This window comes from Pygocentrus nattereri, chromosome 14, assembly GCF_015220715.1.
Source record: "Pygocentrus nattereri isolate fPygNat1 chromosome 14, fPygNat1.pri, whole genome shotgun sequence".
Lineage (NCBI taxonomy): Eukaryota > Metazoa > Chordata > Actinopteri > Characiformes > Serrasalmidae > Pygocentrus > Pygocentrus nattereri.
In genome coordinates this window covers 6701354-6715631 of record NC_051224.1, presented here as the reverse complement: position 1 = coordinate 6715631, position 14278 = coordinate 6701354, and the positions used below count along the sequence as shown (strand labels likewise).

The following is a 14278-nucleotide window of genomic DNA, read 5'->3' as shown; positions in this document are numbered from 1 at the left end:
AAGACAATATACCTGTCTTAATGTGCTGTCTTGCAGTACTGTTGATCGTTGAAGTGTTTCAGATCAGGATCATGTCAGTGCATAAAATAACTTTGCACAACATCATTTCAACTTTAAAATCGTTGCCTAATTGAAGTGCCATTTGACATGAGTTTTTATGCTAATTGCTCCATTCTAGAGAATTTCACCAGATATGTGTAGGTTCACTGATATAATAAAAAAAATAAATAAATAAATAAAATGGCTATATTTGTGTGTTGTAGTTATTGCATTCCCTGCATCCTATTCACACCATTTCATCTCCATTTTACATTAAAACACTCTTAACGACTTTGATTAAATCTCATCAACTAAGTTATGTAGAAATTTTGAAGAAGAAAAAAAAAAGGTGGAAGCCTAAGCAGAAAAGTGTCATGGAACCTTCCACTGACTCCAATCGAAAGAGATAGTGAGGGGGGGTTGACTGGCACAAATAAAGCCGGAGAGCATTCAGCACCACTGTCCTGTGGCCAGAAAGACACATGTCCAGATTTCTGTGGGCTGTTTGCGGTATAAATAACACGCAGTGGACTGACAAACCTGTGCCGGCTTGTGCCATGCCTTCAGAGCATACATGCCCTGTCATATCCCTGCCTCAAGAAGTACTATGCATTCAAGAGTTGGTACCCACCGCATCATTTAAATATCATTATACAATATTAATATAGACAGGACTACCGAAATATAGTGACTTTTTGTTGTACATGGTTTGTAAAACCATGGTGTCGTGTGTGTTTGTAAAACGATTACTACTTTCAGAGTATTAGTACTATCACAAGACTAAATACTGTGAGCTATCACACACTTTAGGAGAAGTAAGCATTACTAGGTAATAAAGTCAATATTTTGCTCTTAAGTGGAGTCAGAAGTCAGATTGTTGATTAACTCTCCTGCTACATGCTTCAGACCAGCTGCCCACGCCCCAGCTACCACCACCTGCCTTGGACTAGCTGCCCACCCTACATTAAAGTTTAATTGAACCATTTGTCATTGTGTTTGCACACTGTGAAATTAGACCTCTGTATCTAACCCATCCGTGCAGTGAACACACACACACCCACACCCACACACACACACAAGGGGGCAGTGAGCACACTTGCCCGGAGCAGTGGGCAGCCCTATCAACGGCGCCTGGGGAGCAATTGGGGGTTAGGTGCCTTGCTCAAGGGGACTTAAGTTACGTTACTTATGTTAGTAGTATAATCATTTATAGGTAGCCTGAGGAGGATCAGTTCCCCCTTACTAGCCTTGGTTCCTCCCAAGGTCTCTTCCTCAGCTCTGAGGGAGGTTCTCCTCGCCACTGTCGCCCCTGGCTTGCTCACCTGGAGAAACCCCTCCAGGTGAGCAAGCCAGGGGCGACAGTGGCGAGGAGAACCTCGCGTTCATGTTAAAAAACTTTGTCTTTTCTGGGATTCAGCTGCTTTGTGACAACATCAGTTGTAAAAAGTGCTATTTATTTATTTATGATGGAGATATATTAATAAAATCGAGAGTAGTGTCAATTCTTTAGACTTTTTTGATGGACTGATCACTCCATGATAAACTGACAGGTCTGACACTCAGTTTGAGGAACAGTAAACAGCACATATTCGCATTTAAATGTGAATTATCTCTTGAAAAACGAAGCGTCCCTATTCAACTAAGGCAGCACATGACGTCAGCAGCGAGCTATCGGCGCGCCATTCACGAGAAGATCCGGCCCCGTTTTCCAGCCAATCAGCGTCCACATATTTTTTTTTCTTCCTGCTGCCATCTACATTGAGCTCCACCCCTACTACCGCTGTATCGCTCCGCGCAGGCTCTCCCTCACAGCCAGCGTATGTGCTGACGGCTGAACTGCAACATGAAACGTTTGCACATTTGACCAGGCCTGCTTAAAACCACACAAACCTCTCTCCAACGCGACGGTAAGCAGGCAGTCGAACTTAACTCGTGACTATTGGATGAAGGTAAAATACCCCCCACTGGTCTAGGTTTTAGTTTAGTTTGAATAGACTGATAGAGCGGCACTACCTTCGTGACTAAAAACGTAGCTTTTTTTGGGGGGAAATAACTTAAAGACTTAAATAACTAGTTTATTCACCAAAATGTGTTTTCTGTTTTAAAACACTGACTGGTACCTGTTTGGATTTGCCACTCATGAACAAGGGCAGACCGCTGAGACGTTAAACAGTGTCGTTGTGATGTGGCTTGTTCAGCAGATCAACTTTGAGCCGGGAGTGCTGGAACTAGGTAACGCGTGACGTCCGTGTCCTTTAAATGGGAGAAAGACTGTAATGAAATCGGGCACCTTATGATTGAGTGTGAAAAAGCGCCAATGAGCACAAGAGACGTCACGGTAGGGGCGGGTTCAGCCCGTTCGTCGGGCCAATCCCCTGCTCGGATAGGACGTTCGTATTGTTTTGACCTTTGAAACCGCATCACCGCCCACCTCGTGTCCGTGGCGGAGGAAACCTATAAATACAGGAGGGTGACAGCAGTCGGACGACGAAGTTGTAAAAACACCCAGGTGGTCGGGGTGGACGCTTTTCAGAAGGTTAAACGGAAGCAAAATTAACCTTTTTCAGGCGCCTACGAACTGGAATACCTTTTTTTATGTTAACTTACTTAATGTGAAGAAAGTATTTATATCTGCAGTTTTCTATTTGCACTAGTTAACGGTACTTCGACTACTGAGAATCTTTTTTTAAGACGAAAGTAAGTAGCCACGTTCTTTTTCCCGTTACTCTTCGAGCTCTCTGGGTGGATTTAACTGGCTGGTTGACAGTGTTGTGCAGTGAACTGCAGTCTTAACACTGTCATTTTGATCAGGAAGGGAACTTAAATGCCGAGCCAACTTACTGCGTCAGGGCTAGGAAAGAGGCTCGGTATCTGGGAGGGGTTGCTAACTCGTGGAACTCCTCACAGCAGCCTTTTGCTCTGACGTTTTTTCGGTTAAGTTACATTTCTGTATTCCCTGCTTATATTAGGCAGTGCAGCTGTCTGGAGGAGGTAGGTTGCTGATCTGGTTGTCGACAGTTTGGAGTTAAACCTCTTGCTACCTTTCTGTGTAGGATTAGCTTATTTAAGGGGAAGCGTTGTAACGTTATTTGCATGAGGGTCTAGATATATGAAGAGCACATTTTAGGTTAAGTGGCTGATTTACTTTGTATGCCTGTGGCTCTCCTTGTTCGTACAGGCGAAAAGGGTGATGTGTATTCGCAGTTGCAGAGAATGAAATGTCGGTAGCCTAGTCGTTTCCTAAAAGACGTGACGAGCAGTTTTGCATATAGCTAACTAGCTAGCTAGGTTAAAATGAAATGAGCTGTGTTTTTAACCGCTGCACCGCGGTCGGTAACGGTGAGCCGTGTTCCTCCAACCGACGAAAACGTTCTTGGCTTTAACACCGTAACGTTAGCCTCTGTGCCAACTTTACGAGCGTAGTTATTTAGGTTTCTAGTCGCTGCAACACGTTATTTCTAAAAATAGCTTGAACTAGATCTGGTTCGACGGTGCCGACTCTGCTAGTCTCACTTGTATGGGGTCTAGTGTAAGCTAGTTATTATGTAACGCGATCAGATCCGTGAGCCCCACAGCTGCCTGCCTGCCTCTGACGACAAACTGCATATAGCACGCAGGCTTACGTCGATAGGGCTTGCCTTCTGTTTTTGACCCTCTGTTCATCGCAAACTGTTGCCATCGATTAAGCGCAGGTTCTCCTCTGGTTTACACCGTGCCAGATGTCGATATTCACCAGTGCACCCAGTGCTTATGTTCTATTTTACATTAGTGCCTGTGCATTGAGTTTTACCTAGACCTTCACACACCCAGACCTCCTGAAATGAATGCTTGACGCACGAAGGAGTTTTCAGGGTTGGTTTCCTGCTAAGTCTGTCGCAGCTGAGAGATTTCTGGATTATAATTTCACGTTTGCTTTGTGGTTGAACGACGTTTTTGTTTGAGATTTGACAGACCAAACTGCTAGCCCTTTCACAAAGTCCTCGTTTTAACCCCAAAACTGGTAATCTGGTAATGTCATGGCTATTTGTTGACAATCATGCTTGTAGTCTGTGTGGCTGTTTTTTAACATGGCTTTTTTTTTTGGCTTTTCTCAAGGAACTGGATCTCTCATTTGTGGAAGGAGACATTTCCTCTGCAACCAGCACTTTGTTCCTTTGCCTGGCTCCAGCTGATCCTCATCCTGCGGGAAGCTTGACACCGCACAACGTTTTGACCCATCGACGGAAATACTAATCTTTTGCACCTGGGCAGTTCAGCAGCTATGCAGCTTGAAATCCAAGTAGCACTCAACTTTATAATTTCTTACTTGTACAATAAGCTGCCGCGGCGACGCGTCAACATTTTCGGCGAGGAGTTGGAGCGGCAGCTGAAACAGAAATATGAGGGACACTGGTACCCAGACAAGCCATACAAAGGATCTGGGTTTCGCTGCATACACGTCGGAGAGAAAGTGGACCCAGTTGTAGAGCAAGCAGCCAAAGAGAGCGGGTTGGACATTGAAGACGTCCGCAACAACCTGCCTCAGGACCTTAGCGTCTGGATCGATCCTTTCGAGGTGTCTTATCAGATCGGGGAAAAGGGACCTGTCAAGGTGCTGTATGTGGACGATAGCAATGAGAATGGGCTAGAGTTGGACAAGGAGATCAAGAACAGCTTTAACCCTGAGGCCCAAGTCTTCATGCCAATCACCGAGCCTATGGGACCCTCGCCCACGTCCAGCTCCCCATCCCCTCCGTTCGGCCAGTCGGCCGCCGTCAGCCCCACCTTTATGCCCCGCTCCACCCAGCCTTTAACCTTCACCACTGCCACCTTTGCCGCCACCAAGTTCGGCTCCACCAAGATGAAGAGCAGTGGGCGGAACAACAACAAAGTGGCGCGGAGCTCTCCCACCAATCTGGGCCTGAATGTGAACAACCTTTTGAAGCAGAAAGCCATCTCCACGTCGATGCATTCTCTCTACGGCCTCGGCTTGGGTGGGCAGCAGCAGAAGACCTCGGCCCTGTCACCCAATGCCAAGGAGTTTGTGTTCCCCAGCCTGCAAGGCCAGGGCAGCCCAAGTGCAATGTTCCCTGGGGATAGTTCCCTCAGCCTCAGCTCTCTCCAGTACAATAATGCCTTTGACGTGTTCGCCGCCTATGGGGGCCTGAACGAGAAGTCCCTGATGGACGGCCTGAATTTCAGCTTGAGCAACATGCAGTATTCTAACCAGCAATTCCAGCCAGTAATGGCCAACTAGGAAACAAAGATGTGACTAAAATGACCAGAGATATGTGACCGGGTTGGGGGGGGGTGGGTGTTGCTTATTTTCAAAAATTCTGAAAAAGAGGAAAAAAATAGAAAAGAGAAAAATGGAAAAGCTTACACGTCAACTGTACAGTCCCAGTGTACAAGTCAAAGAGCATGAGCCCGAGGGTGAACTACTTTGCCCCCTTGAGTTTTATTTTTCTTTACTTTTTTCTTTTATTATTATTTTTTTATATATATAATGAAGCTTGTAGTACTACATGTCCAAGCTTGGTTACCTAAACTCAACATTATATTGTTTTTCTTTTGCCAACCAAGCACAAAATTATTTTTATTGACTGTTTTAAAATATCTCTATGAGGAATTAAAACACAAGTCATGGCCTCTTACAGTATTTAAGATATAGCTGGACAGCCAATTTTCAAAGAATTGGCAGAAATACTAAGTGGGTTTTCCTGGTCTTTTTTCTAATTGTATAATTTAATTTAGTACAGAGTTTGTAAAATATCAGAGTATATATTGTTTCTACGACATGGTATTGCATTTATATCTTTTTACTACTCCAGTGATCCGTGATGGCTGCAGCAGCTTTTGTGTTATTTCTTTTTTTATTGAAATTGTAAAATGAATCCATCTTTAAAAACATCAGCTATTCTAAAGATTGTGTACAAAATATTCCGTAGTGGTGGGATTTAAGGATATTTGCTTTTTTGAAAAAAACATAAGAGTTGTATTTTCTGTTAAGAGTTAAAAGATTTTTGCTATATTATGGACAAAATGTAATCGTATATTAATTTTGTACCTACATTGTGCAATACTTGATAAAAACAAACGGTATAACAAAGTATTTGGAGTCAGTGTCTTACATGTTAAGAGGGACTGATAGTTTATTAAGTTTGTATTAAAATGCTTGAAAATATACTCTTGTCTAATGTTTCCATTAATGCTAAGGCTGAATGTATTAAACACACCATCATACCATCAAAAACCATGCATACTACACAAGTATCTTTCACAATTATTGTTGTGAAGATGGCTTCAGTGGTCTGGCTGCTTTAGAGCACTTGAATGAATTCCATTTGATTTTACATAGAAACTTAAGCATATATGAACCATATCAACAAACATGGACTATATTCATTAGAATTGTACCTTGCAGACCAGATTATTTGTGCAAGTCATTGAGAGGTAGATATTTGTTCATACCGCAGTGCTTGCTGCTTTCTTTCCGAACGACTTGGATTAAAACCAGTTCCTTTCAGAGTCTAATCCACTGAAATTAGGGCTCTACATAAGACCACCTGTTTAGTGTATGGGAGGAAACCTGTTGATTTAAGGTGGATCAGAAGATTTGCACACAACACTTTAGCAAAGCCTTCTGTGCTTTATCTATTTAGCTGCTGTCACCGAGGTTTTTACAGCCTGTTTTTGCCACAGATCATGCCGTCAGCCAAACACCACAAATAAATAGCAGCTCTGTCTCTCAGGCTCACTGGTGCTTTACTAATAGTGGTAATGTCCTTGTAGCAATGGCAGGCCTGGGCTGTTGGAACAAGCTTTTGTGGTGATTGTGGTTCATCAATGCCTTTCTTGGTATAAAGAGCAGGTTTTTCTTAAATAATGATTGGACCGTTTTCTTTCTAAACTATTTCTAATCGCGATGAAAATCTACCAGCCCAAAGGTGGTTAAAGCCCTGAAAGCTTAGAGTGCTGACATTCCTGGGGTATAAAATGTGGCAGTATTTCAAACCTAATGTTGTGACAAATATTACCACAGGATCAAAATAGACCTGGTTAATCTTCAAAACGCTAAGTCGAGGGGTGGTGGGGGTTCCTTTAGTGATGTTCTCTCAGAGCAAATCTGTTTTTGTCTCCATCCATGTGACTCTGCTCTTGCAGTGGTCATCATGGCTAGCCCTTGGGGGATTTAACAGATGTCATGAAGCTTAACCAGGGCTGCTGTGGCATCCCTGATGTTGCTGGGGCCTTCAAGCTTTTCACACGTACAGAATTAGGTGAAGGGGTGTTGCAGTCATCTGGTGTCGCAGACCCCATAGTTCTAAAAATGGAAGCTTGCTTGGCTAAGCGTTTAATGGCTGCAAGAACAGCAAGACGTGACTCCGGCCTATATTTAGCTCTCTGATTAAATGAGTTGATTGAGAAATGACAGCTTGAGTGGGAAGTTTCCAGATGAGCTAACCCACTACCTCACTCAGTGTGCTCTGTTTCCTGTAATGTGTCTGGATCCAACCGAGCAGGCTTCCTTTTTCTTCTAGCTAAACAGTGGGACAACCGCAGGAGTTAGCCAGAATGAAACCACAATCAGGACAACACAGTTTTCTGGTAGGATTTTATTTTTGTGGTGAAAGTAAGTGAGCCTTTTCGGCACAGTACTGGAGGGTAATTTGTCGCCATTGATGTTTAGTACATTAATCTTCATTAATAATCAGGTCTCAGCATGTGCAAGTGGGGGAGAACATAATAAATGTGGCAGTTATAAAATGAGTGTGGTTCAGCTTCTTTTATATGAAAGGTGATTATCACTGCTGTGTTAGAGAAGCATGAGTAATGCAAGTAACAAAATTCTTAAGTCAATAACCGTAATGTGATTACCAGAATTCATACTGTAGTGCAATACACTGCTTAATTTCATCACATCACTGTAATGTTCTGTTTGTATAGCATTAATCCTGTCACTGTTGATGTTACATTTTTGATCAGTCCCAACTCACAACACAGGAAGCAAACGTGGACTATCTGGGGGATCCCTGAGGATTGGTTTGAGAACCACTGCTCTAACAGCTGATTGACAAGCCCTTCCTGAGATGTAGTGGTCATGTTAAAGCAATTCTGTCTTAATTCTGACTATGGTTTATATTCTTACACTTCACTCTCTAGACCAGGGGTGTCCAATCGGCCGCATGTTCGGCTGCATGTTTTCATTCCCAACAAAGCAGGGGATTAACTGATGAAATGAAGCCTTAGACCAACTGCATTAGGTGTGCTTCAGCTTGTTTGGAGTGAAAACCTGTAGCTACACCGGCCCTCGGCGGATGAGATTAGACACCCCTGCTCTAGTGCCTGGAGTTTTTGTAGGGAGGTATCATATCAAATCAAACACTGGCATTCTGCACTAACCAGAAATGATCAATTAAACAGTACTTCTTGTCATTGAACTCCCCTAAGTTAGCTGTAGCTAATGTTCTGAAGCTAAAGCATGAAGGTCCACTCAGTTACTATCACACCATGTTGAAATCATTAGCTGCCTGCTGCAAACGACGACTACGGACTGCAAGCAATGCACAGTGATCTATGCTTCATTTGCCATCATGCAGTTATTTACAGTACACTATATTCAGTATGGACACTTTGGGTGACTAGTACAGAGTGGCTAGTACACGGTGGTCCTGTTACCTTTTCTGCATGCCCTCACCCACTTCAAGTCAACAGTCAGACATCCAATACACCCACGTTACACATGTGGACACCTGTAGCAGAAAGGTTGGCGGGGATAGTGATGAGCAGACTATTCAAACCGATGGTGAGTTGATCGGCTAGTCGTGCAAACTTTGCAATGCAAAGCTTTTTTGGTGGTGTTTTGACGTACATAAAATTTGAGAATAATACACTGTGTGTAAACTATGTGTAGAGCTGTGATGTTGTGCCTTTCTTCTTGTTGTTACCCCTGTAGCCTTTAGAATGCTAGAATAGCCAGCTAGCAGAGGAAAGTAATAAAGTGTATAAATAATAAAGTAATAAAGAGATAAAGTTTGCAATCTAAAGCCTAGCAAAGCGAAAGTTATCATTTTAAATATTAAGCATTGTAAAATAGATTACTGCTATGGCTTATAAACAGCTTCCTCCACCACAATCTTTCAGTTGGAAAAGGGAAATACGTCAAGCCTCCATAATTTCTGGGGTGTTCTGCCGCAGAAGTCAATGCATGTGTTCACTCGATCCCCCATCTGTCCAAGAGCTCAAATAACACTCTTTACTTGAGCTTATAATGTAATGGCACAGCCCTTTAAATGGCACTAGTGATTCCTCTGAGAGTATTAAAATGAAATGGGTATAAATTGCTATTGAAATAAGTGGCATGGAAGCACTTGGTTTAAGACACAAGGGCTAAACTGAGCAGGGCAGTGGTACTGCAGAACTAGAACTGGGTACCATTAACCTAGTTATTAACATTTTCCTGCCCTTATCTTCCTTAACAGTGACACACACGCCCAACCTTGCATTGGTGCATGATGTCTGTCTAGCTGAGGCCTTCTCAGTATTCTTATCTCCAGACTGTTGGAAGCTTCACCCAGTCCCTCCCCCTCCCTGCAGGAGATACTGCTTTCCAGTACACCATATCACCCTGTTCATGTCGGGTGACACCACTCCCCCACTTTGCAGCGTCCTGATACAGAGGAGAGGAAACCCCTTTCCCTCCCTCTTTACCTCCACCCCGTGCTGAGGAGGTAGGAGCAGCTCTTGGCTGTGCCCAGTGGGTGAGTAAGAGGATGAGCCGTCTCAGAAGCCACACCGGCTGTGTAGTGTTGTGGCAGGAGATGGAGCACCATCTGCTAGTTCTTCCATTCCAGGAGAAGACCACGGCCACAGCTCTGGAGTAGCTGGAGGATGCGCTTTTGGGGTGCCACGGACCAAAGATGGTTTTCTCAGGTTCTCCAGTTCATGTACAAGTTTAGGGACACCTTGCCTCCTTTTGAAACTAAAATGACCTTTTTTTAAAAAAGAAAAAGTACAAGCAGACCTATTATTTGTAGTCATCATACTGTACCTAGTTTGACTCAGTCAATACTTTATTGTTTTAGGTACATTATGTTAGATCAAGGGTGCTGATGATGGAATTTCACAAATCTGATGGCTGGGATGTTCAGGAGAAATGTGGAAACCACTTTACGTATCAAACTAGCTCAAAAATGATTAACTAATTTGGAAAACAAGGGGTGTATATACCAACACAGAAGACAAGGAACACCTGAGGACACTCAATGAGGGCGGGGCTAATTTCCAAGGATGAGCAGTGTGTATGTTGATGCTGAAGCATATTTTCTTTCTCGTCTACCTGAATTTACAGGACTGAGGAATAAAAAGGCGTTCTTCAAGTCTTAGCCACCTAAGCACTTTCTTCAAAACCAGTTTACTGTGTTTTTGTCAGTAAAAGCAACATGTGTCCTCAGAATAAACCCAAATAAACAGCTATATAAGCAAATGCATACAGTGAACAGTAACAAGAATTTATTGTTTTCAAAAAAGTGGTTAATAACTTTTGAGCTAGTTTGATAGTAAAGTTCTGCATTTCTCCTGAACATCCCCAGCCATCGGATTTGTGAAATTCCATCATCAGCACCCTTGATCTAACACAATGTAACTAAAACAACAACAAAGTATTGACTGAGTCAAACCAGGTATTGTATGATGACTGCAGATAATAGCTTGCCTGCTTGTCGAGAGGTTTAGAAATGCCTAAACAAACCCAGTCACATACACAACATCACTACTTATTGTATTAAAGCGATTTTGTTTTTGTATTTATATGTAATATTGTTTTTTTCTGAGTCAACAAATGCTGACCGCTCAGATGAACAGCAGTTTAATTCTAATGTTCTTCAAAATAGCACATAATGAATATTTTACATACGTTCACATACACAAATTGTGCTTTTGAACGCATTCACTGCCAAACAGGCGGTATTTACGTGCAAGAAAAGAACTAATAACAGGAGTAAAAATAAACGTGTGACTGTAGGTTAAAAGCAGCTCTTGACGTGAGCTTTCACTTTATGGTTAGTGTTTGGAATACCTTCACTGAACATCCCCAGTTGAGCATTAGTGTACTCGCCACATCTGCTACGCTTCAACTCGACTCACCACACTGGAATCTCAGTCATTCCTGTAAAATACACACACACACTCATCTTTCACACACCCATACAAACGCACACACCCACTCAGCTTCATTCTCCCTCAGAGGGGTACCTCCACCCAGTGTTGTCTTATTTCTCTTATATGCTCAGAGGAGAGAGGGAGGTGATGATACCAGAAAGAAATAAGAAGGCACGATATTAGTCCCAAAAGCTGCAGTAGGCTGGAATGAGATCAGTGTAAACCCATAAGGACCCGACCATTTCAGTAATTCAGCAGTAGATACAGTGGAGAAATATGTCTCCCATGGCTTCAATTGTAATAAGTAAGAATGCGAAGGTGGCCTTAAAGGAGTTCTCCAGTGTTTTTTTAACCGACTTGTCTGTACGGTTGTATGTAATTGAAGCATGCACACTTAAAAAGATGGTTCTTTAGTAAAAGCAATGGTTCTTTTTAAAACCATGAATTCTAAATAGAACCATTTGCATGCTTAAACGGTTCTTTTCATAGTAAAGTGGTGCTTTAGACTAATGAAGAATGTGGTGTATATGGTTCTATATAGAACCTTTTTGAAAACGGTTCTATGTAGCACCAAAAAGGGTTCTGTTGTTGTTACAACAGAGCAGCTTGCGACTGTAGAAAAGCCCTTTTTGGTGTTGTATAGAGCCATATCATCCACCTGAAGAACCATTTCACCATGCAACAAATCATTTGTACATGGAAATGGTTTTAAATTGAACTCACGGTTCTAAGTAGAACCATTGCTTTTACTAAAGAACCCTTGAAGAGGAAGATAGGAGATATATATATATTTTTTTTACTTTTGATAACATTATACTCGTTCAGAATAGACATCTCTGGTCACATTTTAATGCTTAGTTACTGTTTATTTGCTGAATTTAACATACTGGCTATTAAATTAAACACAAAATGTGGCCTGTGTAACAGTTATGGTGTATTTTATATTTTGTGTTTTATTATTTTTTTCCTTATATGTTAAACTCAGGAAATAAATAGAAACAGCATTAAAGTTAACAAAACAAATGCGATACTTCTACCAATTGTTTTAAAAAAAGCTAAGTGAAATGCTTATTAAGACTAGCCTTTATTACTTTTTATTTTACTTTATTTTTTGTTTATAAAAAAAAAATAAAATTATTCAAATTTGACTATATAATTTCTGGTAACACTTATTTGGAGTGGTCCTTTGTAGATGATTAATAAACAGATTATCAGTAACACATCAACAACATCAGTGAAGCAGCAATAGTGCAGCATCTGAATACACTGAAATAAATATCTTGATGTTCTGTTGACAACACTTACATGAAGTAGATGTATTGTTAATATGTTACCTTACCAACTGCAACCCTCACCTTAACCTCAACCCAAAACTTAATCTTAATCATATGTTTTTAAGAGTCTGTTAAGTGTTTGTTTCATCTACAACCCCATTTCCAAAAGTTGGGACACAGTGCAGAATGAAAATAAAAACAATGCGTTGATATGCAAACCATATTTTTAAAGGAAAATACTACAAAGACAACATATCAAATGATGAAAGTGAAAGACTGTTTTTTTGCATTAATGGTCTCTTCACAGATGTGCCAGTCACCCATGACATGTGCAGTAATGCACCTCTATACCATCATGAATACTGGCTTTTGAACGGTGCACTGATAACAAGCTGATTGGTCTTTAGCCCAGAGCACACAGTGTCCATGATTTCCAAAACAAATTTCAAATGTTGATTTGTTGGACCACAGGACACTTTTCCACTTCACCTCAGTCCATTTTAAATGAGCGCAGGCCCAGAGAAGGTGGCAGCATTTCTGGATTTATATGTGATTTCTTCTTTTGCACTTTAGAGATTTAATTAGCATTTATGGGTGCAGTGATGAACTGTTTTCACAGACAGTGGTTTTCAAAGGTGTTCCTGAGCCCATGCAGTAATTTCCACTGCAGAATCTGGTCTGTTTTCAATGCTGTGCCGCCTGAGGACCAAGTTCATGGCTAGCAAATACTGATTTTTGGCCTTATCCCTTGCATGTAGAGATTTCTTCAGATTCTCTGAATCTTTTCTTCTTTGCTATTTTATGTTGAGAAATGTTATTCTTTAATTATTGCACCATTTCCACCAGTCTTTTACATGACTTAGTGATGAACCCCTCCTCTTCTGAAAGAGTCAGCCTCTCTGAGATGCCCTTTTTATACCCAATCATGTTACTGACCTGTTGCTAGTCAATCACCAGGTGTTTTTTTTAGCAGTGCACAACTTTACCAGATGTTTGTTTGCATTGGCATCAAATTCAAAATGGGCACATATTTTTCAGAAAAATAATAACATTTCTCAGTTTTAACATTTGATATGTTGTTTTTGTACTATTTTCAATTAACTGTAGTTAATTGTACATCAGTGTGGTTGTAAAAGGACCGCTCAAAATAAAGTGTTGCCAAAGTTTTTAAGATATGTCATGTAACTGGATCAAGTATTAGTTGAATACCTTTGCTGTAAAAGATGTGTCAACTCCTGTTTACTTAGAACATCAACAAAACACGTCATTTCACCAGGAGTGTTCAACCTTTCACATCTGACTCATATGCTACAGATCACGATCAGGTTGAAAAATGCTGGTGTGTTGCTTTAAATGTATGAAGATTTGCAGGCAGACACTGCAGATGGAAAAAGGTGCTCATAGCTGAGTCATGAAGGTGTTGTTTACATTGTACCTTTTTTTTTTTAATTATGTTAGATTAGATGACAAACAAAGACTATAAATATGAGCAAAGAACACAGGGGGTATTTCACCAAGCAAGGTTTCTCAGTAAAACTGGACAAGTGATACGAGGCCAATAGGAAAGTCCCTTAGGTCTTGTCCTACTGGTCAGGTCTGACTTTTGGCTTAAATGATCCCTAACTAACAAATCCTGCTTCACAAAACATTCCCCAGATCTGGGCTTTGTGTTAGTTTTTGTTAAAGCTTCAGTGTACAAGACATGACCACAATAGCGTGTATCATCAAGAAAAAAGTGGCCACAAATGATTACATTCTGAGCTTCAGTTTCAAAACTTGTGACCAATTTACATTTCACTGGATTAACTTCTTACGTTGTGGCTATT

General features: G+C 41.3%; 1 protein-coding gene and 1 long non-coding RNA gene across 4 annotated transcripts in view; one reads left to right on the top strand and one right to left on the bottom strand.

The window, feature by feature from the left end:
* The window catches only part of LOC108432180, an 82648-nt gene extending 80099 nt beyond the window's left edge, over positions 1-2549 (bottom strand). Inside the window, exon 1 of one of the 2 annotated variants that reach the window (XR_005131428.1) lies at positions 2160-2549. This is a non-coding gene — a long non-coding RNA (uncharacterized LOC108432180). The remainder of the gene's footprint in view (positions 1-2159) is intronic. The other variant, XR_001858210.2, reaches the window with a different exon arrangement.
* On the top strand, positions 1832-6204 carry tob1a (transducer of ERBB2, 1a). 2 transcript variants are annotated; one of them, XM_017705842.2, is made up of 2 exons: positions 1832-1946; positions 4135-6204. In XM_017705842.2, the coding sequence occupies exon 2, from the start codon at positions 4301-4303 to the stop codon at positions 5273-5275; it is 975 nt and encodes a 324-aa protein (XP_017561331.1). In that variant the 5' UTR covers positions 1832-1946; positions 4135-4300; the 3' UTR covers positions 5276-6204. The 2 variants fall into 2 exon arrangements, with proteins under 2 accessions (XP_017561331.1, XP_017561330.1); XM_017705841.2 differs by lacking the exon at positions 1832-1946 and adding an exon at positions 2562-2736.
* The last annotated feature ends 8074 nt before the right edge of the window (positions 6205-14278 follow it).

What these genes read in the sequence shown, in the direction of transcription:
- tob1a (XM_017705842.2), top strand. Translation starts at nt 4,301, where the DNA reads ATGCAGCTTGAAATCCAAGTAGCACTCAACTTTATAATTTCTTACTTG.